This window comes from Ascidia mentula, chromosome 6 (genome assembly GCF_947561715.1).
Source record: "Ascidia mentula chromosome 6, kaAscMent1.1, whole genome shotgun sequence".
NCBI lineage: Eukaryota > Metazoa > Chordata > Ascidiacea > Phlebobranchia > Ascidiidae > Ascidia > Ascidia mentula.
In genome coordinates this window covers 18,070,448-18,095,197 of record NC_138571.1, presented here as the reverse complement: position 1 = coordinate 18,095,197, position 24,750 = coordinate 18,070,448, and the positions used below count along the sequence as shown (strand labels likewise).

Genomic DNA, 24,750 nt, shown 5'->3' with positions numbered 1-24,750 from the left:
CCGCGGCTTGGGAAAGGTCGCCAACCCTATCTGAAAACCTCGGTAACGATCCGGATTAACGTATGGGTGAACACCACGTGCTGAATTTTGCCAAAATAATTACATTTTCGCAAGGGATTTTTGTTCCTTGTTAAGCTTTTGCTTGATGTTTCACGCCTGTACCGTTATGCTTGTACAATCCCTGTCGTTTTGGCTGAAAGTTCACACTCCCGTATCACAGTTTCGGGTTTTAAACCATGTCAAACTTCTTCCCAAAGAGTAGTACAAATGGAAAGAGATACTCGGGACTGCTGACTGCGCATACGCCGGGTATAATCGGGCGGAAGTCCCGAGTAGGTAGCATTTCACCCGAGAGTCGGCCCAACGTTAATTGAATGGGCTTCTGACACTAAAGGCTAAAAAATTAAAAATGTTCGCGCGTAACGCAATGACCGAAATTTGTTGGTCTCGCCCTATCTAGCCCCGAGACAGATTTGAATTTTGTGACGTCATATAATTTGGCATACCCGAATAATTCCAAACGGCGTCCATGCTCATAACCACAATCTGCCTATGAAACGAGCTTTCTCTGGCAGTTTAATAAGACTTTGTCGCATGATAGCTGCATGTAAGTTTAAAAAATGGGCTCATTTCAAGGCGCAACGACAACAATCTTTTTTGAGTTCGTCTTTCCAGCTTTGCCTGCAGGGTTGACGAACACTTCACCCTTCATAACAGTGTCAAGGTGTTCTAACGCAAGTTGGGCTTGCAGTCTTGCGGCCCCGTCTTCGTCACTGGAGTAAACGTGTTTGAGCAAAAGGTAGAAGGCTTTCATGGAATCAGGAAATACCTAAAAACGGTCGGTGTTCATTGTACAAGTTTTAAGCGTGGAATTAAAGTGGAAGTTTACTTGGAAACTAAATGGTTATCGTTTACCTGAAGAATTTCGCCACCCAGAATCTCAATCATGCGTCGAATGACGTAGACAGCCGCCCTGCGCGGTTCCGCTTCGTCGGTTTTTGCGATTGACGTCAAACACAACGTCAGCTAAAATATGTTAGAAGAGCACTTTATAAACGGATCGAACAAACTTGGAAGATAATTCCTTGTATCAAAGTTTTTATTGTAAATACAATACATATGCCAGGTTTAACACGTTATGTATTTTGTCAAAAATCAGATAAAATTGACAAATTTGTAACACACGTTACAATCTCGTACGCTACAAACACGGATGACGTTGACAACGCACCTCCTGTTCAAACGCTGACATATTGTGACGTAACAATGGGCACAGCTCTGCCATGTTGGACAGAGAACTGGATCGAATCAGATTGCTTGGATTTCGACAGCCAACAAACAACAAGGGAATGAGTCGTTGGCCATAATAGGGTGCCATGTCACCTAGAAAACATATTTTGGTATGGTTGGTAGAAAAGAAATATAACACTTGATCGAGATTCTTGCACAGAATAGGTTCTCAACATTTTTAGATAGGAATTATTTTCAGTTACGCTTGCACAGCAAAACGTACCCATGAAAAACCGTAACTTGAGTGGGGATTTGTTTGTTGGAAATTTACACCTACTTCGGGTTAAGCTTCCTTACCAAGCTGGTTTATAAATCGAACGAGAACTTCTCCGATCTTGATTAGGTTTACTTCGTCCGAGTTATTTTCGCTTGAAAGGCAGAGCTGGTAATCCACAAACAACTTTTCAACCAAAAAACTACAAGAAAAAACGAACAAAATTTCATGCATGATTGCACATGACTCTCGAAGACGTTTTATGCGTATCAGTATTTCAGAATCTGCAACATTTCTTTAGCACAAAGAAAGGTTCTGCCAATATACACCCTTTTTAAAATTTACACAATGTCAAAAGCATACTTCTCGTTTTTGTTGTTAAAAATGCCTTTGTTGACCCCTTCCACAATTCCCTGCAGCAGTGATAAATAAACAAAAGAGTCATTCTCTTTTTTAAGTTGTTCAACAAAAAGTTGGTAAAGTCGATGTTGTTGTTTTAATATGGCCTTATCACCCTTTTTAATGAGATTAGTCAAGAACCTGACTGCAGCACCTCTGTGAACAAAAGTGGGTGTTATATTGTGCACAAAATTCCAACTATGTTTGCTATTAAAATAAGGCAGCAAAAGTTAGTCATATAAATGTGATTTGATTAAATGAATGTAAAGTTGTGATAGTTTAATACATATATAAATATCACACAAGTTTGCATTCTCCAAAGTAAAAACAACAAAACCTTTCTGGAGGACTTGGGTCAAACACAGCATCGATTGCTTCTTCAACAGATTTCAATTGCATCGCCTCAAATGCACTTTCAATATTACTGGGAATTTCACCACCATTTAGTTCGTTAGACTTTGCTGACGTTGATTTAAGATGGGTTGCGAAATTGTTTGAACCCAATTTAGGTGTTGTAACATTATTAATGTTATGAGCACCAGGAGGTTCTGTGCTGCTTGTTTCGACATCCATATTTCTTGTGGAATCGCCCTTGCCTAATGCTTCTGTCAGGTTTGCCACTCCAGCCTAAACAACATGTGTACATTTAAACAGCATTCTTCACATTTTATGAGTTATGATAGGTCCGACAATATTTTTATAGGTTTCTCTTCATGATAATAATGTTGTCAGAGGCCAATGTTGCTACACAGGACGTCAACCACAAGCTTTTACCAATACTCAACACAAATAATTCCTACCCAAGACCGTATGTCAAAATAATTACATGGTAAAGCACAAAACCACAGATAATATATGCAGTATTTACCTAACTACTACTACTTGCACGCATTCACTTATCTTTGCAATTACTGACAACATAGCCACAGAATGTTTCGTAAAAATTTAGCAATATGTATACCTGCAACGAATTTGAAAACATAGAAATATCCAATTCCCTGCCCTTTCCTTGAGTTGCTATGGCAATAGCAATGTCTGTGGCAGTATCTTTGTCAGTCTGATCCAGCCAAGAAAGCTGACATAGATTCTGCAAGCGAACAAATAAATTTACCAGAATCCAAAAAAGGCTAAAGTCAAACCTATTGTATCGTTATTTTATTCCTTTAAAAAAACTATGACCAGTAATAACATATTTTGTAAAACTAGGAAGAAATTAAAATTTTAACATGCTGAAACTGACAAAAAATAGTTCAAAAGATGAAGGTTTGACATATTGGGCATGTAACCTGTAAAAGTGGAACAATTTCCTGCAATTCTTGTTGCTTTCTTGGATCTGCCCCACACATCAGACACAAGCCAAGGATGGCAAAAGTAAGTTTTAAATTCTCAAGTGAAGTATCGATATCTTCTGCTTCCATAATTCTACCCAACATAACCTGGCAAAAACATCACAGTTTACGCATATTTTTGTCACACCCAGTGTTAACTAACTAACACTTAATGTCAATTTATTGACATTTTTCTTGACACCTTTTCTCTTTTTTTAAGTGTTACCACCAACGACAAAGCTTAACTTAAATTATTCTGTATAATCTCACATTGTAATTGTTTATGGGTTTTCACAGTGCTTATGGATACCAAAAAACAACATTTCAAACACAGTCTCATTAATTAAGTAAATTTGTGCCAAACACCTTTACAAATTCTGAAATTTGTGGCACATCTGACAAAAGCAATGCAGGGTCACAGTTTTCCAGAAATGCCATTATCAGGGCATAAATTATCAGCTGACTTTCTCCAGCAATCAAGTGTTGAATTGCACGATCTTCAGGTGTTTGTAACAAACTTGCCCTCGCCGGGTCATCCACGTCCATGCTTTGCAAATCACTAAGTTGCTGCAAAAGGTTGGGATTACAAACAATGCTGATCTTCTATAATTTAAATCTTTAAATGCAAAATACTCGATTAAACAGACTATGCAGAATTTACTTGTCTTAGGAATTGTTCAATTCTTTTTCTAATAACCTAAATCTAAAAAAACGAAAAATATCAATTGCTGACGTCCGAAAACAACTATCACCAACCTCAAGCATTGTTATAAAGAATCTTGAGGCTATTTCATCATTTTTACTTGATTGAACCATGTCGATTATGGATTGTACTAACTTGTCTTGTTCCATCACAATATTCTCAGGTGATCTGTTTATTCGAGGTGGGTTTATTAACACTGATTGAATCATTTCATTGTTAATAAATCATCCAACATCATGTGTTTTAATTAATGCAATAACTAAACAAATTAATGTGAAAAATAACTTGTTTATTACTGAAAAAAACTACAAATTATGTTACAAGTGATGTTGCCTGTTTGCACCAAAATAAAAAGAAGTATGACAAATGTCTCAGAGATGCCAGTGAACCTAATAATTAAAATGCAATAGCTTAGATCACCAGTTATGCATTGTTATGGGATAGCATGAAACATTTCTGTGCCACAATTTTAAAAGTGTTGAAAAAGGTAACAAATAAAAATACAATAGTTTAGTATGCTTACTGATCATTTTCCTGATCGCAAATTGTAAGATTTCCATCTTCGTTGAGAGAAAAGGAAACTTCGTTACGCATTTCGAGAATATTCAGTCCCTGGTTCATGGGCACGGAAATATTACAGAGAGCAAGTAGAATGCCAACAGCATCCTCCACTCGGCAAGTATTCAAAACTGCACCAATTATTTCCCGCAAAATATTTTGCAGTGAACACACTGTAGACCTGAACACAGTTGGTTAATTGTAAAAAACCTACAGGGTTGTAAACAACCATAAACTTAATGACTAAGAACAGTGGTTTTCAATCTTTCCTTTTAACCCATATATAAAGTTAAAAACCACCACCAGAAAGTTAGTTTGTAAACAGCATGTTCAAAAATCAATCTATTAAGTGGCGAAACTAAGTTTTCACAGTTGAGCAAGGTTACAAACTGTAATATAAAAAAATTACAATTTGACAAGATTCTCCATGCAAATAAAAAATCCCCTATGGGGTAATTCCCCTCCAGCAGAACCTTTTTTTGATTGAAAAAACTATGATGCCCATTTTTATGGAATACTTCAAGATAGAAATCTTAACCCACCTTGACCATTTAAAAATACAAAAGAAGATTTCCATTAAAGGTACAAGCTCTTTGATAACAGCATCGTCTCTGTTTCCCACTCGCAAGTATGTGAAAACCACATGAATGTGTTCGAGGCAACGACTTACATCTGGTAGACAACCTTAGAATATTTTGGAGCAACATTACCTATTTAAAATATGTGCTCTTAGGTGTACAAACCTTCAACCATGCACTCTTCAGCAACTTCTACATCTTCTGCAGTTAAAGCATACAGGGTACCAAACAGTTTACTGAAGTAGTTTTGTTTGACATAACCAGCGTACTTTTCGTAAAGAGCAAAGAGACTCTCAAGCATTACCTGGTGAATAAGCTGCAGGTCTCTAAAAGAAACAATTTGTTTGAATGCAGTTCAACCAGTTGCTAACAAACTCTTGCATAAAAAAAATTAGTTACATAAAAATCAGCATTGAAACTGGTAAAGTTATGATTGGTATTTTTAAGGAGATAAAGACAGAGATTTAAGTACTTTCGTTCAGCTTTCCACGCTTCAAAGTGTTGAAAAATTTGACTGCAAATTATTTTGATGTATTCTTCAGTACTCGGTCCTGCTTTTGGAGGTGTGCACAATATTCTCGATACAATCTCAGCCTTTTTTGAATCACTTGTTGTATCATCTGTGTTTTAGTTAACATAACATTAACTTTTAGTTACATAACATTAACATATTAGTGTCATGTCACATAAGTTGGTAATGTTTTTTTTATAAGCACATAAAGGGAGTAATATAAGAAAGGTTTCCACAAAGATCATAATTTTTACAATTACTTGCATGGACACTGATAAAACTGTAAGGTTTATCGAGTCAGGAGCATTTACGATAAAACAGTTGCCCGGAAAACTTACCAAGGCTTGCTGTGACTCCACTGATCATGGCAAACACACCATTTGGAAGGAGCAAGACTTTCGATAAAAGCATTCCGCAAGCTTGCTTCAGCCATGGCGGAGATGTCGAGGAGGAACTTCCTTGAAGTGCGAGCAAGCATTTGACAACTTCGACAAGTTTCGCCCACTTAGTGACCACATATGTGAGGAGAGAAAGACTTGATTTGCGCTGGGCACTGCTGAGCTAATAGAAAAGAATTTAAACAGTTTGTTGTTAAACAACACATGTAAATTCTAAAAGTACAGCATTACATCTTTAGAAGCAACAAGTCCTTATTTTATTCCAGCAGATATATACTCAGAAAAATAAATTTTGCCTATGTATTATGAGCATCATCAGTTTTTTATTCAAATAGACTTTTTACCCTATTCAATAATTTAACATCGTATCCCGTTGTATTTCTGGGAATTAGTTGCAATAGCCCCAGTTAAATGATTTTAACATAGAAATAAACATTTCCATGATTGTGGTACAACACTACCACTGATTATTTAAACTGCAAGTTTCAGGTCAAAATTGGTGTGTTGGTTTGAAAAACATGGAAAACCCTCCAAAAATTAGATGACCTAAAATTCCAACAAAAACTAAAATATTATGCTTCTGTGTAGTAGTGATATAAATTTTAAACAGAAATATATGTATATATACCAAAACATGACCAAATATACTTTTTTGCACCATTCTAATATTAGCATCTTACCAATTGGCGACATGGGGGACTGTAGGCCAGCTGCAAAGCTCCAGCAAGTATATCCAATAGGTATTTGTTACACAGTGTGGTTTGGACATATGCATGATCACAGGATTCCAGCAAATCTCTTAAGAAATGTAACAAAATGTAAGGTGACATTATAAGCAGTTGATCTTTGTTATCTTTCACACAAACTATTCAAATACTCACCTGATAGTTTTAAGCAAAGCAGTGCAAGCACAGGGCGTGGGTTCAGGTAGTTCATCAAAATTAAGTGACAGTGTTGTAATATGAAAAAACATGTGTCGACTGATTCCAATTTTAACGATAAAAAACAAGAAATAGTCAAATTGTTTTCTGTCCTGTACAGACAATAAAAGTTCAAAGCTTTGGTTTGTGCTTTTCTGGCTTGACTTGTAAATAGCACAGGCATTTTTCAGTATCAGAACACATTTGGAAACAAAGTCAGATGTTTGGCAAAATGCCAACTGTCCACAGGTTTCACAATAATATGGTACGGGAGTAATCCTCAGTGCTTCTAACATGGAAATTAATTCAGCATAATTTTCTGGGACTGTTTGTGAGTGCCCTAAAAAAGAATGTTTATTCCAAAGTTGACGTTTTCATAAAACACTTATTTGCTACAATTTTCGCTGCAAACATACTGACGTTATTTAGTGTAGATATCTTACAAATGATGTTGACATTATGAAAAAAAGTTAATGTAAAAGTTAATTAAGGTATGAAAATGCTTTAAGAATCATCTTAAATAGAAAAAAAAGCTGGAATCTAATCCACACAGAAAATTATTCAATACAGAAACACACAAAAAATGTTTGCTGGTCAACACAATCAGTGGTGCCAAAAACAAATTCCAAAGTTTTAATCTGGATTACCTGTATTCATCACAGAACTTTATCAAAACATTAAAACTGTCTTACATTTTTCAACAATCAGAGTGTGCAGTTGGGACATCACTTGCTGGTGACCTTTGAATTCCACAAGGTTGTCTTCCATGCCTAAATATTAATCGGATCCCACCCAATCAGGTTCTTTTATTTGGAACACCAGTCAAATTTAAATGTCTGAATATATGATTATAAGACATTCATTAAACCAACAAGTAACTACACACGACAATCGATTCAATTTTATTCCTCACAAAATGGAAAACAGATCTTGAACACGCATGAACAATAACTATAAAAAACTAAAATAGCACGGGCGGCGATAAAACCGAAATGCGAAAAGGGTTTCAAGTTAGCCGCCCATGATCACAGAAATGCGAGAAATTAGTTGTGGAATTGCCTAAAAACCTGAACGACTCAACGTTTGTATTCAACGTTGGTTTCACTGCAGTTCTGCGTTTCGAGTTCTTTTCTTGGGTATTTACCGAAATTGCAACCTATTTTAATAGAAATACAATGCTTAATGCATATTATTTACCAACACACGAAATAAATTGTACATTAATTGTATGAGGAATATACAGTGCTGTGGTTGTGCTTTAAAGTTACTGTAACGCGAAACAGAAAACATTTCGTTTGTTAATGTATGGATTATGTGTGAAGTTCTTTTCTGGCGCGTCCAGGAAGTTTACGCACTTAGTTCTGTATCCATGCATAGCTATTCAAAGCAATGCTTTGCGGTAGCAATGTAGTACTTTGTGCATTGCGTCTATTTTTCTGTAAATATCAACTCTAAAGTCTCCGGGCATTTAGGTACTTTTTAATGAAATCGTATGATCAATTGTGCAAAAAACTTGAGAGTTAACTTGTTCCAATAGGAAAGCCAAAGCTAATACGCCGAAGCAGACGGTATAAACACCACTTTGTTCACCACCAGTGCTACGTAAGACATAAATTTTGCTGTTGCCCTCCATACCAACCATTCAAGTAGACGTGTATGTTTTGATTGGCCATAATTTAAAATACATGCAGACGATTATTTTTAATATCGGTTACTAGTTTGTTGTATTGAAGTACAGTACACTGAAAAAATTTAGGAACTAAAGTATTTACACAGGCATATATTTGGCGCAACCTGATTGCAGTCTATCGCATTCACACGCATACATCACAGTTTGCATACGAAGGCCAATTCACTCTTACTGACAAGAGGCTGTAACAATACAACAATTTTTGCAAGTGTCCCTACGTTTGCAAACACACCAACAATTGTAATTAAACGAGCAATTTTGTAAGGTACGATGTTAATTGTTCATGACAAAAATGCAATTGAAAGTTTCATGCTCATGGAAAATGATCATAACTCCTTATAACACACACATTCAGTCACATTTGCATTTCAGCTCATTCACTCGCCATACAAAAAGGTTTTTATTTTGTCAAATAAGATCTGCACGTTATCTCCAGAGCATTTGGAGATAACTAGAGAAAATTATGTCCTGTAACGTATTTGAATCTAGGGTACTGGGGCCATCGGCTAAGCATACACCCATGATGTAGAGTTATCCATTGTGCAGCACCATCCTAAATTCATCGTTTGCAATCACGTAACCTCCTGGGGTTTTCCGGAGGATGAAAGATTGGACAAAGCTATGGGGAGGATCATCGTCAGTCTATTTAGAAGAAGTTTACTTTAGGTTTTTTGAACAAAATAATATAGTTTTACTGTGCTACTTGCTGGGCCAGTGCAGGCAAAATGATGTTGCTTATGAGTATGTATTATACGCTGCAAAAATTTTTAAACAATTTTACTGTCAATGAACAGCACTACAGTAAGTTTTCTACATTAACTGCTATTAAGCGAAATTTAACATAAACAAATTTTAGGTTATAAAATTTTAAGTGACCAACCTTTAATTGTCCCATAACAAGGATAAAAACAGCTTCTCCACCATCAACGCCAACAATAGGCTGGGTGTCGTGGGAGGTGACGATATGTTTTATCGTCTTGAATGGCAATTCCTACAAGTATAAAAATTCTTTTAAATGACTATGTAACACCTTCTATGTTTTGCAAATGGCAATATGCTCGCACTTATATTTCTCTCCGTGGCTAAATATGTCAGCTGATGATTTAGTATCCATTCTTTATGATGTAGGTTAAATTGATTACAAGTAGAAACGACTTACCGTTATCTTTTTCATTATCGCTTCCTGTCCACAACATTGTTGCCCCTCAAATGTGAGCATAGATTCATTGACCTAAAAACAAATAAAATTGCCATTGAAAATGCATGTATCAATTTCAAAATTTACTGGAGTAAATAGCAGCCTTACATTGTATTGTTACAGTCGCATCTGCACGATATATACTTACATACAAGTTCACCAGTGCAGGTTTGTTGAAATCAAAGCAATTATAGTAATGTTCCACAAATCCTTGACCAACTGCTAGGTAGTTAAAGGCAGCCATCTTACGGCAAACTAATTACTTCACAGAAGCTATGTTCCTGTTCCTGTAGGAAGCGTATTGCGTATTGCATTAAAAGCAAAAAAGATGAAAAATGTACAAACTAAGATTTTTTACTAAAATTTGGGTGAAAAATCTTGCAATATTTGAGCGCACAAACAATTACATTTTGGGAAAGTGAGTTTACAGCGATTTCTCTTGTTTCTACTCTGTGATAGTACCAGCACTGCAAAAAGCACATGGATGTCTATGTATATATGAAAAAATTATGAAACAGCAGTATCATTTGTTGGAATGAGCCAAAATTTTGCAATAATTTTACACTTAATAGCGCTACTTTACAACACACCATGGAGCTCTGTTTCAGACTGGAAAGAGAGTATTTTTTTAGGAAAATTTAGTGTGCGGACACTGTGCACACTAGTCAAAGTTTTATGCATCTGTAATGCAGTAATTACGTTTTCTGCAGATTTCCAATAAATTTCTTTAATCTGAGATATATGTATAAAATAAATCAGCACGGTAAGTAATAAATAGAGGATATCCAATTCATCCAATTATTTTTTCAGTTTTGTAAATCTATATTGAACTTCTGTTATGGAAACCGATTCGTTTGCTTTGCCATCATAGTCATACCACTCCTTTTCTGCCAAATCCACATCCTCAAACACAGTGTTTGAATGAGAGCAAGCAACAGTCCAACCATTTCGAAAGTCAAATTCAACTGGCTCGAATCCTCTGCAATCAAGCACTAAAACGCTGGCAAACTGGCCATCATTTTCAGCCATATACGGTTGGATACGATCCTCCAGGATGTTGATATGGTTTTCCCTGGAGCACATTTTACATTTTTGCACCATGCTTGCCATACCGCGTCCACCTTTAGTCTCTGTGCTTTCTGCAAGGCTTAAATATTGCCAGGTTTGGGATGTTTCACCACAACTGTTGCAGCGCAATTTCAAGAACCACCGAAAGTCTTCACCACAAGTCTTGATCTCAGAAACATTTTCCAAAACAGCTGAGATTTCGAGTGAAATTTTTACCATCTTACATTTATTTGCCTGAAGTAGCAGTTCACTGAAAGATGGTTGGGAAACTGGTTAGCCTGTATAGTATTATTTGATCGCAAAGATTAATTCAATAACTACACTTCACTGCAAATATTGGTTGCAACAGTATAAGAAAATAGCTAATAAGCAAGGCATCTCATAGTGCCCATATTTGTAAGATTCCTATTTTGAAAGTAAACATGGAAAATAGTATAGTTCTAATTTCTATAACATCCACTTTTGACTGGACAACCCTATTTTTGAGCTGTTTTAACTAAGACATGTTCAATTGCATGCATTTTGTGTATGACTAGGTTGTGTCAGGAAGATATCAGTTCTTCTGTTTAAGATTTCGTTTTTCAAGTTCAAATTTCTGTAATTTGATGTTAGTCTGCTGCCTAACGTTCTTTCTTTTTCCAGGCCTCCTTGTATTAGGTTCACGATCAATTGCAATAATGACTGTTGACTATAGCTTTTAAGCAATATTTTTGGAGTGCAATAACATTAATATTGAGCAACAATCTATCAAATAATATTGCCGTGCAAAAACAAAAAAAATACATTTAAAAATTCGGTTTTCTGAGTGGGTTTTAAATTTTGAGGCAAGTCCCGATAAACATTTGCAAAAGGAATTTTTTACAAATAAGATAGTAGCGAGATTCTGTCCTCACAAATTTTTATCCTAAATCTTGAAGATCCAACATCTCAACCACAAATCCCGCGCTAACAATACCCCAAAAACAATGCGGCAAGGCTCAGCCTTTTTCCTGGACAGTGTTTAGCCGCGAATTTATTCACAATCGCAAAATCGGCATTTTGGTTCAAATATCAATGTAGGGCCATTGAAACTGCACCTAATGTACATATAATTGTCCCATATGCTTTATTTTTGCTTTTGAAAAACAACGGTACAAACTATTGTTGATTGGTAAAAATCTAAATTTGATTTTGAAAACACTTTTAATTTAACCGCTCCACAGCACCCCCTAGAGACGGTACGGAACTTTCTAGTTTCAATATATTTTTATTTACACGGTTTGTAAGAAATGCATTCATTGTCAAATTAATCAGTTTTTCAGCGCGTAATAAAATAGTGTAGCCTACATTTTCAGAAGTCCATTTAAAGTTATCAAGGAGTAATGTTCTTCCGCTAATTATAGTTTTGTATATTTGTAAAATAACCGGCTGAAAACAGTAGAATTGTAGTGTGTCACAATCCTTTCGTTACATAGAACATTGAATTTCTTTAGTTCTACTTTCCAAATGATAATAATGACATCCCTATTTGCAACTGATATTTTTATTTGTTAATGTTCTTTTTGCTAAAAGAAAAACTTAATCAAAACACTATTACAGGTCGAAACAGTGCGTGTACACACCCTGTCTGCAGCTTTGCAAAACACTATTGTTCTGCACTGCAAACAACAGATTTCGAAACCATTGTTGTCACCATGCAACCCAAGAGCGAAGCGTTTTATGAGTGGTATACAGGCTCTTTCGTAGTATAACGTTTGAATATCTGGCATTCGACTCCAACATAAATACGTGCATCATTTTATTTGCAACGAAACAGGTCAAAACTATTCGCAAACAACACAATATAAACACAATGTGAAGCCATGTAAATGCATCTGGTATATTTGTCACAAAAGCGGAAAAATGAGTAAGCGATTATAGTGTGTGAAGCCCATGACACAACCAAATGAAAAGGAAAATGACGCATAAAAGTCCACAAGCAGGCGATTTCTGTTGTACTCCGCGACACCTTTTTGTTTGTAAAAAGCACGCACCGCAATCGTTATAGTACAGCAAGGTACTTCATCTCAAAGTATTTTTGCAGCAGATCATGCTTGTCCCAAAAGAGAATAGTAGTTCGACCTCAGTTTTCACCAGCGAAGCCTAATCTATTTTTAAATTGTATACAACATAATCGCCACTAATCATTTTAACGTTTGTCTTATCTGTGAAGTAAAAAATTACAGCGTTCTGTATCATCGCCGTCGCCATAACAACGCGCTTAGATCGGGACAAGTGCAATACATTCGACCTGTTATTGCAATGCACAGATCCAGACCTCAGCGCATTTGCAAACAATTTTAAGCGTTCTGCAATCTACACATACGCGCCATCCACTGCTCATATTGTATGTTTATAATAACATGAAGTTGATTTCCATCTGGGAAAGGCGTGTCCAATATTCTGGCTTGTTTCTAGTCAGAAGTTGACAGCGGGCGATTCATTAGACCGGGACTAGTGCAATATCTCCTTCCAACGTGATAATGCATCCAATACCAGTCTCAATGAAACGCCCTTGGACTCACTGCATTTGCTGATTGACAGACCAATTTTTCAAACTATTCCGATGACCACAGTCGACAGAGCAGCGCACGATATTAGTTCTGGAATACACGACCCTTTTTCCAGCCGCATTTCAAACCTGTTTGAACGGAAAGAAAGAATCCAGCCTCCCCCAATCAGCGGCAACCAGTGAACAGTTTTTTTTCTTCTTCGCATTCTAACTGATTTCATTGCTTCGTTCATCCGTTGACAGTGCGAACAGCCGGTATCGAATTACCCTCGCGTTGCTAGCGAAAGTTTGCCGCGCGCGATTCGCACCCCCATTCCTTTGAAAAAAGCGCATCATCCCAGCCGGGGGCATTCATGACGAAACAAAAGCGGCGGCGAAGAAACAATTGTACTGCTAGGATGTGGTCGGGTTGCAAGAGGACGCGGAGACGGAGATGGTTGCCAGTACCTGATTTGTCGCGTCAACGTACATATAACTGTAGTTTCAAATTACCGTGCCTGGAATGAATGAAAAGACTGGAACACAAGCGCCCTGGTCACAGGAATTCACCATAATTAAGAATTGAGTGTTATCAATTGAAAGTAACCTCCTGTCTACGAATATAAAACTATAGCAATTTTGCGAATATAAGCAAAAAATGATGTTTGGGAATTTAGGATCGTTTACATACACCTTACCTTTTTTGAATAAAAGTTTTTTGCTTGTGTAAACCGATATGATATTTATAACAAACCGAAAAGTATCGTTTCAGGGACTAATGTTAACAAACCAACAACAACAACAACACTAGCAATCTTGTTTATTTTCCATCATGCGATTTTGTGTTTTATGGATATACAATCTACAGAAACACTACAGTTTTTTCTAACAGGCACAAATTCGAACAACATATGCGTACACGTGCGAATTACAACACACATGTACGAGGCGTTACACTTCCGGGAGGTTATGTAAGTATGAAAAAGTTGTGAGTCCAAACCCTTTGTCACTGAGCTTCAACGTTGACGGTTTGGAATGGCAGCTCAACGAAAACAAAGACTTCGTTTCTATGTATGCTTGGCCAGCTTGTGTGTGAACCAAACTGATATCACTGGGCAATTTTAGCCGGCAAAATGGTGTTGAACATTTTCCATGCAAGCTATAACTGCTGTATGGTAATTGTTGCATACGCCAACAACCTCAATCATGATGACGTGTAACATTGTCACGTAAGGAAGCACGTGATACAGGGAAAATGAACCACACTTCGAAGTTGAAATAAACGACACATATTACCAGAACGGACAAAATGGCTATTTTTTTAATAGAAAATTGTCAATGACAGAGCCCTCAATTATTGCAATTCGGCAAATTTTAATGAAATTCTTGAGATATGAGATATTTCAATGAGGGAAGTTGTTTTCAATATGCATTCGTTTTGCTGTGCGTGCGCTGTCTGCATCAAAAGTTTGTTTACTGCAACTGGTAAGTAACGAATGCGACAGTAATTTCCAGTGCTACTTTTTACAATGCACAGCTCCCCTGAAAGCGGCCTCAAATCGCTTCAAACAACGAAACAAGCGGCACAGAAACCGCATTAAACAGTAAAAACGTTCCTGATTATAAAACAAATGCATCAATTCACGACTCTCCCTTCAAGCATTGTTACCTAAAAACACACAGAGGCGATGAACTCCTCGACCGGTACAAGTTGTTTCGTAGTGGGAATAATATCCTTGTCCTTCAGGTTGCGTTCGACGACCGGAGAGCCACTGTCGTGAGCCTGGAGGTCTTTATCCACCTCGCGAAGATTCTCGAAGAATCTGTGTGCAGCCTCTAGAGCTCCACCCTCTTTTTTCGGGTCAAAGTTGTATTTGACTTTGAGCAAGGTCAAATTTTGCACGGGACTCTGGATGTACTCGACAAAACAGTTGAAGAAGCACCTATATATGGGGGGTGTATTCAGGTTAAGTTCATTTTTCAAAATGATATCAAGCTGAGTATAAGCATGTTGGCCACTACGACGGCATGACCATAATTTACGAGAAAACTAATAATTTATGAGAAAAATACAACAAAAAAGCGAAAAAAAAGTAGGGCCCTACTTTGTACGCATGACGTCACTTCCACGCAGCAGCAACTCCGGGTTGAGTTTCACTTTCTTGGCGGTGAGATGGGGTTCGTTATCCAGGATATCGTCCCAGTGCTGGACGCTGCTGAACGGTTCGTAAGGGAACCGGATAGCCATGCAACCGTGACGACGGGCGAAAAGTCGAAGGTAACTTTCGTGGTCGCAGAAATGGACAACAGCAACCTGTGTTCATGCGGGTTGGTTAAGTTTTTAGTTTTTTCTTATGTAACTGCGCTTGTTATCAAGAATGGAAGAAGTTTTTCAACAGCTATTTGAGGAAAACGCGTGTGGTCCAATACGAGCCTCTTATAGTATAGTCATGGGATGGAATAATAATGATGTGAAAACAATAAAATACAATAATGCGGAATTATACTACAAAAAATGGGGTGGATATATAATACAACGCAGCAACTCTTGACTAATTCCACAAAGCGAGTAAAGAGTTTGTAGTATAACTCCGCACTATTATGTTTTACTGTTTTCCCAAAGAAATAAAATCTGCAGTAGTTCCAAACGTATATTTTTTTTGTCGTAAAACGGAATCGAAAAAAACGCCACAATTGCTTCACTTACTTTTCGTATAGTTTTTAGTTGACGTAGAACCGAAATACTGAATTTATGTTTATTGTGGTTGTACATTTAGCTTTACGCAAAGTTGCCATGACCGTGCAGCGCTCACTTTACCGCATTTTAACGAAGCGGATTTAATTGCCTTTTTCGCCGCGTTTTCTCTTTTGCTGCTGTTGCGTAGACTCGTGGAGTCAGTCTTAACTTTACAACTCAATAAAGCTGTACAACGCTTTAACCGTGTCATACGCAATTTAAAACCCCCAAAACAATGCTTACTCGGCATTACCTGGTGAATAAACGTAGCGATCACTTCCACCTTATCAACGGTTTCGATTCCGGGGACGTGTTTGGCCATCGCATTTGACATTTCTTCCCAGTCCTGATCGTCAATAAGATGAGCCACAGACTGCACGAATTTCCGCACAGGAACGTAGTAAGCGGCCAGAAAGTCGAGATACGCGAGATCGCGGTAAGATTCATGCTGGACGTACTCGGGTGGAAAGTGGGGGTGATTATATTGGGGAGATCCGTCGGTTTTCTGGACGTAAGGTATCGTGATTATATGCTTGAAAGGTTAAGTGTAGCTTGCCGCTCATCACATAAGTGTTGCATGTTTGACCACAATATACCCCATGCAAAACCGCTGAGCTCCTGTACCTCAGTTGGTAGAGCGTTGGGCCTGGTTAGCCCAGGGTCGAGAGTTCAAACCTCGCCGGGAGCTTGAATTTTCAGACCTCGTTCTGACTTGACGGGAAAATCGACTGCTGCAATTTGGGCTGCGATGCCAGTGTACCCCGTGGTCATTTATAGACGCAGGAAGGCATGGGCATTTGTACATCACGGAAATCGGAAACATATCATATACCTATCAGCAATACGGCTCTTTTGGCAACAATTTTATTATACTAACGTTTCTTATCAACCTGAGCCTGGAAATCGTAGCAAGCAAGGGTTTTTGGTTCATTCCGCTTGAAAGAGCGAGTAAAAATACCACGGATTTTAAGTCACAGTCGCCTTTCTACAAAACTTCGTGCAATCTTAAGCACAATTTCGAGTAAATTAAGTTTTGAGAGTAAAATAACAATTTTGTCAAAGTAGCGAATACCTTGTTTTCCCTCTTGTACTTGTGGTAGTAGACGTGGCACTTGTGAGAAATACCGGCGACGAACTGCTCGAGATTAATAGGGATGGATTTCCACAGGAAATAATATCGATCTAGTAAGGTGTGCTTGTTGTCCGTGGACCTGTTTAGCTGGAGAGCCTGCATATGGGAAATATCACGTGTTTCCGAAAGTTTTTTTTGTTGATTTTCGAATTAAAAAGTTTATAAAGCAAAACGAGTATAAGTATACACGAAAGCGGAGGTTTGTCTTTAAAAACATGACGCTCGAACTTAAACTTTACCAACGGATGGCTAATGACCAGCTGACCTTAAACAACACGTAAAGCCGTCCGAAAAAAAAAGTGTAGTAACACATATAATTAATGAAAATAGCAAACAAATGTGGTCCTTTCCTAGAGTATGTTATGACAGTAAAAAAAACGCTACAGTGACACTAAAATTGATTTTCCTTGTTCACTTCGTGCTTTTTCCTGCGCATATAAGGTCATTTACCCGTGTAGCGCCCAAATTCGCCATTCATGCGTCACAACGAGTTTCGCTTAGAAAAGTCACCCACTCCCCTACAGAAAATATGTGAATCTGCCCCTGTTTTAATCGAAAACGTTGGTCGACTACACTGGTGACAATACAAGAATGCCCCAATATTCATTCCCAATAGATTTTCCCAATAAGTGTACTTGAAACTCGTACTTGGAAGTTGATCCTCTCGGTAAAGCGGAAATGCGGTTCCAACAACCTCAGCAAGAAGCTGTTTGGGGGAAGCACCTGTTTAGCAACCACGGTCATTGTGGAGGGAAAGACGAAGTGAACGTGGTTGTGACTCAGACCCGGTGCAAAGAAAGTCAGGCAAACCTTGAACAACAAAGAAGGTCGCAAGGGTGGTTTTACAGGAAAGAACGTTACACTTCACTGAACAACGATGATAATTAAAAATCCTTACGTGCGAAAAACTTGGAGTTTACACGGAAAAGAAAACCAAAGCTAATATGCTTTGTTAGCAAACGTTTTGAATACTGCTGTGCTTATCATTAGTGCTTTGTAGCAACTCAGTCGGTTAGTTCACAGCACTGATGATGAGCACAGTGTGTCGGAAACGTTTGCTTATAATGATTAACATATAGTTTTGACTTTTCTATTCCGTGTAGTTAGATACCCCTGCAACAACATACCTGGACGTGTAGTTTTGCCAAGTTCCAATCGGGCAGTTCGTCCTCGGAACACGGCCAATGCGCCTCTCTATCTTCAGACATCATGATGACGATTTTGGTTCGATCCTTGCTAAATCGAACTTCTCTGCAGTCCCAGAAATAGTTCTGTACAAATTATGTCGATATTATTGTTTACGAAAGCAAGTTTGTCCAGCGAAGATTTTCAAGCATACAATTGTCTCCTGATGTATTTTTCGGAGAATACCTTGTTGTAACTCTTTGAATATCTATCAGCATCACCAAACAGGCAACAAAGACTCCGTATCTGATTCTTTCGACAAATTATGTAAGGTTTTTTCTTACATAACTGGTCGATTCCGATATAATTTCGAGTTTTTCTGTCCCATGGTTACCCTACCCGATAAACACAAACCATGGTCGATTAATCAACTTTTGAGACCCAATTATATAACCATTATATCCATATAAGATGTTACTACAACATATAAGTTAATTATCATTTACATTCTGGCAACCCTTTTTACTGTTATGCAATCTGCTGATGAATCCGTCGTTTGCAGCATTTTAGTCATTAATCAAAAGCACTGGATTATCAAAGTGTCACATAATGAACACCTAAGGCTCTATATAATCTATTTTCTATTGCAGTTGGTTAGAAAGATCATTTTCAATCTCTGCAATGGCATTTATGTTTTCTTTGAACTTGTATCGTGGTGGGTATACATATATTTAACCAAAAAATCTTGCTTTAAAATGATTAGACCATTTCAAAATCACGGCCAAACTTCAGTGAAAGAAAAAAATCAACCAACTCTGTAAAGACTGTAGGTTTCCAACTCTCCAAAGCTCAAGGTGTGCATATGAAGTTCCTCGTTCCATACCACGGAATGGGCGAACACTGTGTTTGTCAGGGCCGAAATCAACTCGGCGTCAGTGACCAACGATGGTGTATGATGGCCCAGGAAGTAGCGAGCAGCCTGCGAAAATAACATCGTGAATACTGCGAATTATTGTATGTTAACAACACAAGGTTTACTGGTATTGCAACGTACGTCGCAACAGGTAACGCTTTAGGGTAGGCGTAGCGTTCCTAAGTGAAACTCACTTTAGAGTTTATTGTCTGTTCTAAGGCAAATATGCCTCATGTCAACAGGCTTCCTGTTACTTTCTTCAATAATATCATATTCTCAGTCGTTTCATCCGATTAAATTATGTTAATTCTTTTAAACCTTAGGAATCCAAACAATATACGTTACAGCAAAGGCTGGGATTAAGAGAGCTGAGGCCATCTAATATAAAGGGCGTAAGCAGTCCTGCTTTGCAAGGCGTTTGCATGTAACATTTCTGCGAATATTTACAACGCGTGATGAAACCTTATGTAAGGTTTTCCGGTGGCATTAGGTGAAGTCTATGGTCAAATGAGTCGTTAAGCTCGTTCGTTAGAAAATTTGGAACCTAACAGCAATTTGCAAGGGAATATAGTCTTATTAATGGGGAAAATCTGATCGCGCTTAGCTTTGTGGCGTATAGGGCTTGCTGATACACTTTGCGGTATAAGGCCAAAAAGTGACGTTTTTCTTGAGTTTCTAATGTTCCAACATGACAAAAATAATAAAAATCCACGCCCTGCATATCACGTTGTTATGACAAGGTGTTGAGAGCAGCAAAACGTTCTTACCTCCCAAGGTGTTCCTATCGCCATTCGCAGCACATACAAGGGGCTGCGCCACTTGACAAAATCGTATTCCTCCGACGTAGATACCTTGGTGACGTCTGAAATCTACAAAATATCTTTATTGAGCTTATATCAAGTATGCCCAGTTGAAAAGAAACAAAATCAGTCGAATACGTTAGCTTTATTCGGCAATTTTTTCTCGGTCTTTTTTTCATACACACGGTTATGCCATCGATATTAGGCAAAAAATAAGCTGTCTGCTTTTGGATGTCGAATTCGATTAAAATTGTAATTATTTTAGTCACTTTTTCCAATTTCTGGGAGGCGTTATTAATTACTATAAGCTCACATATCTAAAAGGGAAACATTTGTATTTTCCACATCACTTCTCTTGAAAATTCGCACAAAATCTTAGAAATAAGCACGGTCTGTCAACCCTGCATGTCTGGTTAACCCTGGCTATACACAATACACGTTGCGACTCCCTGGCATTATCGTTACGTACGCATTCCTTTCTTCCACTACTTTTTCTAATACAACGTACTTACCGGGTTTTTGTAGCATATCTTTCCAACTGTGCCCGTCACTTGGCAACCAATCCCAGTTAGGAGACGGAGCTTTAAAACAATCAGCTTTGCCGCCAGCAGGACAAGTCCAAGCACAAGCAGAGGCAGGTAGGGAATAAAAATAACCAACGTTAAAAGCAACTGGGCCAACGCCTTTTTAAGTGCCAACATTTTGCCGGTTCGACGACAATACAGGGACACGACTTAGAAATACCTTGAAACAAATGCTTGCCGGTTTATATGTCCATGTACCGGAATAAAAACAAAGCACGGGCAGCCGCGCGCACATGCAGATTAACACTCAACGCAAATGCAACTTCAATGACTTAAAAGGGCTAAGACCTGCATCAATGACGTTGCAGCAGAAGCACCTGATGTTTTAACGCAGCACTGTCTGATGCGCCTTGGGTAGTTTTGCGTTTAAAGCTTTAAAGGTACCACGCTGATACCATCACCGCGTAAGCAGTGAATAACGTTGCGGCGTCTATCGCTATTTCAATCGAAATCGTGTACAAGCCACTTTTTGACGTGTGTATGTGTTTTTATCAGCCTGGAACCACATCGAATATAATTGCAATCGCCCTCTTTGCCTAAGTCGATGTATTTAGCGAACGTGATTGATGGTTTTCTCAGGGCACCGAATCTAAAATAACTTGCATCACTTAAACACACATTAGCTATGGGGGAGGGGGGGGTGTCTGCCCGCCCAATTACGTGACTGATGACTTATGTCGCAGGGCTTATCACGTAGTGCCTGTTTTTTTCACTTTTTTTTAAGTTTTACTTGTCGTATGATCGCCTTTTCAGCATTTTCAAATTTTGCAACTGGAAAAAACTGCCTTTCAGTCAAAATTTCAACTAAAACAACACGAAAGCGTTAAGATTCACCGTGCGAACAATTAGGCCCCAGTAGAGGGGATCGGTGCACCAGGGCTTATACCATTCGAGATACCCCATGCATTCCAAAGGGGGCCACAATAGGGCAGCGGTCGACCTGTGGTTTCATATGGTCTCCAAATTTGGGTCCTGCCACCGTTACATTTATTTTTTTTCATAGGCCTGCGAACGGTCAACATCTCATTTCACATAAATCTGCGACTTCTCCTGCACGTTACACAATCTCAACTAACCGAAAACCACGGGCCTATTACAATATTGTTGATCCGGTCCTGTCGTTTCTGGCGGTACCACTTCCATGTAGGCGGGACGTGTGTTTGGCGGGCTGCAGTTCATATTCGTGCGCTCCGGTATGAGCAACAATGTAACCTGCTACTTATCTGGAAATTTTACACCGCGGTTTCATCCGTCTGCATTACACAGGTTCAAACAGGAAACGCATCACAGTCGGATAATCCAAATATGCCTTGTGAGTTATCCCGCCTATATTACTATCAGTTAGGTTTCAGACATATTGCTTGAGAAAAACCCCCACATGTCTAACTTCGAATTCAAGGCAAAAATGAACATCGGCACTGTTGGTTTTAGTATTTTCCTTGGCCACAGGGCTTCCACCTTGGTTGGTTTCTGGCAGGTGAAACCTAGTTTGATATCTAATGGTTAGCAACTGTATGGTCACCACAAAGTGGAAGCCTTCTCGGCTATATAGCTGTTAAGATCGTTGTAAGTCTCACCATAGCTGCACTGATGGGCACATAGGTAAAAACGTTGGCCCTGACCTTACTTAATTACGTACAACTCCCAAAAGTGGCTCTGTAATTAATCTTGTAAGTAAATGCCAACATGAGAGTTTCGCACGGGTGTAACATGTTTTCCTGCATCTCAATCCACACTCTGCTCACGCTTGACTGCAAACACTGAATTGGCCTCGGGCAAAAAAACCTACGTAAGACTTGAGACATTATCCACACATTTTAATTATTCGCCTTTGTGTTTTGTCTCGCCACAAAAATTTTGAAGGAATTCTCAAGCCAAGAAAAATATACCTCACGGCAAAGTGTTCGACGTCCAAAAAAAATTGCTGTTCAATATCATACCTTAAAGCGGTTGTTTGGTCAAAACCAATTTTTGCGTGACGACTTGATTGGATTTTTTTGTGTTATGCCGCAAAAGCCATAACTTCGTGACCGTTGTAATGATATATGCTGGGCATAACTCCCGTGTACTCATTGAAATATATGTCTTTCAAGCACATGAAAACACGATTGCTAATTGGCCAAAAGCTGTATGCCGCAAGGTGTCGCCCTGACTACACTTCAAAACGGAAAAAACTACTACACCGGGTCGCAAAGTTTTCCAAATTTGTGAGAATTGTAATGGTTAGGTGTGAACAAAGGAACCGCCCGTTATTTTTGTATATTTGAATTGAAGTACTGCACTAAATTATAGCGTTATTATTCGCACAGATTTCTATGTTACGTGGACCAGGTTTGCAAACTGACTGTGTTATAGTGTATTATCAGTTTCCGTGTTAAACAACACTACCTTCCAGAAATTACAGAAGAGAGTTTGAGGACTGGTTGGTGCTTTTAAAACGGGTGCCCACAAGGGAGAAAGGACATGTTTCACATGACTGCAACACACGCAATTGCGTTGAGGGAAGTTATACGAGCAGTTGATGATGTGAAGAACAGTGGAAGGTGATATTACTTTGGGTCACAAAGTTTTCACCAAACTTGATCCACATATAAATCTATGTCACATAAAAATCAGTGTGGATTTAACGCTACAATTTAATGCAGTATTTCAATTGAAATTTATAACCAAAAATAACAGGTGCTTGCTTTGTTTACGCCTAACCGTTAACATTCACACGTATTTAAATTTTATGCAAACTTATATGTGGATCAAAGATTAAGTATTTTCCAAGAACAAGGGTTATTAATTTACAAGTCTCGTTCAAGCATCACGAGAAGTCGCATACAAGTCTGGGAAATCGCTTATAAATGGAAGCTGCGTGCCATTGTGACGTGACAAACAGAAAAATGCGTCGCTATTCAGAAGAACGTAATTGCGCAATGTAAATTGGGAAAAAGAAAAGACTTTAAATAAGTGTTTGCCGTTAGCGTAAGGCGATGTTCTGGCAATCCTCTGAAACCCATCATCAGAATTGATTGATGTCATCATTCAAACGACTTCCTTAGTTAAACACAAGTGCTGAAATGTATGCGAATGATGTCGTGCGTTACACTGCGCTCGCATTTAGACGTAGCCTTGAGGTCGTACGTGGCCATATATAAATACACAGTTAAACAATTAATCACTGTTAAATCGTCATAGGAAATGTGCATGATTTTGCGAAAATAACCTAACAAAAATAATACGTACTCACCGAAACGTTCCCATGGTCATGATAGGTCGGATCTTGTGTGCTGAACGTCACTCATGAGCTGTCACGCGCCTTCAGTGCGCTGCAAAGCGACGTGTGTGATTTGCATGCATAAGTGGCGTCAGAAACTCGAAAAAAAATACAACAACGACATTGTATGCAAATTATTCACATAATCGTCTGAAAATATTTCATTTAAACTTCAGCAAATAATTCACACGAACGAAACGTTTTTGTGCCAATATAATTAAAAAGAGCTATATACAGTCACCCACGAACTGTGCATATGTCACCGCGGCTATTTCCAAAACAACCGTAGGTTTATTTTTGGAAAACAAGTCGTCGTTGATATTTACAATTTCGGCGCGTTTTGTTTGTGACGTAACAGCAGGCTTGCACACGCAATCTACCATACAGGTGTCGACACGTAATGTTACACCTTGTTGCTGGGTATACAAAACAAAACCAAGTATCGAAAGAGAAAAATAACACGGGTGTGTTCCGAATAATACGTTTTCCGTATTCCCAAAGTATCAGTTCAACTTACCATTGCCGTACGAGGGGCAATTTACGTCACGCATTGACGTCGCACAAATGCCAAACGCGGACGCTGAGGAGATAAAAAACCTTGTAAATAGGGTCAACACGTGGTCGTTGTAGTAAGCACAAAATGTTATTTTTTTAAGGCAAATTCCACGTTCCGGTGTACGGGTAATACGGGGGCAAACTGTAAGTTCTAGAAAACGGGCGAAATCATGGCAAACTTCACATTCCAATATAAGTCTGAACAACTTCTGAAACGTCAGCGAAACCGACGCTGAAAATCCGCGCTCGTGTGAAAAACTGGGCCTCACGTCACGTCA

General features: G+C 38.4%; 4 protein-coding genes across 4 annotated transcripts; all 4 read right to left on the bottom strand.

Annotated features, from left to right (window-relative positions):
• Positions 1-577: 577 nt before the first annotated feature.
• LOC145906137 (transport and Golgi organization protein 6 homolog) lies at positions 578-7,731 on the bottom strand. The gene is made up of 18 exons (XM_082993548.1): positions 7,592-7,731; positions 6,861-7,239; positions 6,660-6,777; positions 5,920-6,142; positions 5,543-5,690; positions 5,236-5,396; positions 5,035-5,176; positions 4,458-4,673; positions 3,988-4,102; positions 3,598-3,798; positions 3,190-3,339; positions 2,865-2,990; positions 2,241-2,530; positions 1,868-2,059; positions 1,588-1,706; positions 1,232-1,383; positions 916-1,026; positions 578-829 (listed from the first exon to the last, which is right to left on the bottom strand). Exons 1-18 carry the CDS (start codon positions 7,665-7,667, stop codon positions 632-634), a joined length of 3,117 nt encoding a protein of 1,038 aa, XP_082849674.1. The 5' UTR covers positions 7,668-7,731; the 3' UTR covers positions 578-631.
• Positions 7,732-8,594: 863 nt separating this feature from the next.
• On the bottom strand, positions 8,595-10,160 carry LOC145905827 (nuclear transport factor 2-like). Its single transcript, XM_082993123.1, has 4 exons — positions 9,936-10,160; positions 9,749-9,820; positions 9,470-9,580; positions 8,595-9,231 (listed from the first exon to the last, which is right to left on the bottom strand). The coding sequence occupies exons 1-4, from the start codon at positions 10,029-10,031 to the stop codon at positions 9,121-9,123; spliced, it is 390 nt and encodes a 129-aa protein (XP_082849249.1). The 5' UTR covers positions 10,032-10,160; the 3' UTR covers positions 8,595-9,120.
• Positions 10,076-11,101, bottom strand: LOC145905826 (CXXC motif containing zinc binding protein-like). The gene has a single exon (XM_082993122.1). It carries the CDS (start codon positions 11,072-11,074, stop codon positions 10,586-10,588), a length of 489 nt encoding a protein of 162 aa, XP_082849248.1. The 5' UTR covers positions 11,075-11,101; the 3' UTR covers positions 10,076-10,585.
• Positions 11,102-14,214: 3,113 nt separating this feature from the next.
• LOC145906231 (uncharacterized) lies at positions 14,215-20,810 on the bottom strand. The gene is made up of 9 exons (XM_082993657.1): positions 20,584-20,810; positions 20,039-20,140; positions 19,173-19,337; positions 18,361-18,504; positions 17,882-18,043; positions 17,174-17,329; positions 16,355-16,606; positions 15,470-15,678; positions 14,215-15,307 (listed from the first exon to the last, which is right to left on the bottom strand). The coding sequence occupies exons 1-9, from the start codon at positions 20,770-20,772 to the stop codon at positions 15,034-15,036; spliced, it is 1,653 nt and encodes a 550-aa protein (XP_082849783.1). The 5' UTR covers positions 20,773-20,810; the 3' UTR covers positions 14,215-15,033.
• Between the last annotated feature and the right edge of the window lie 3,940 nt (positions 20,811-24,750).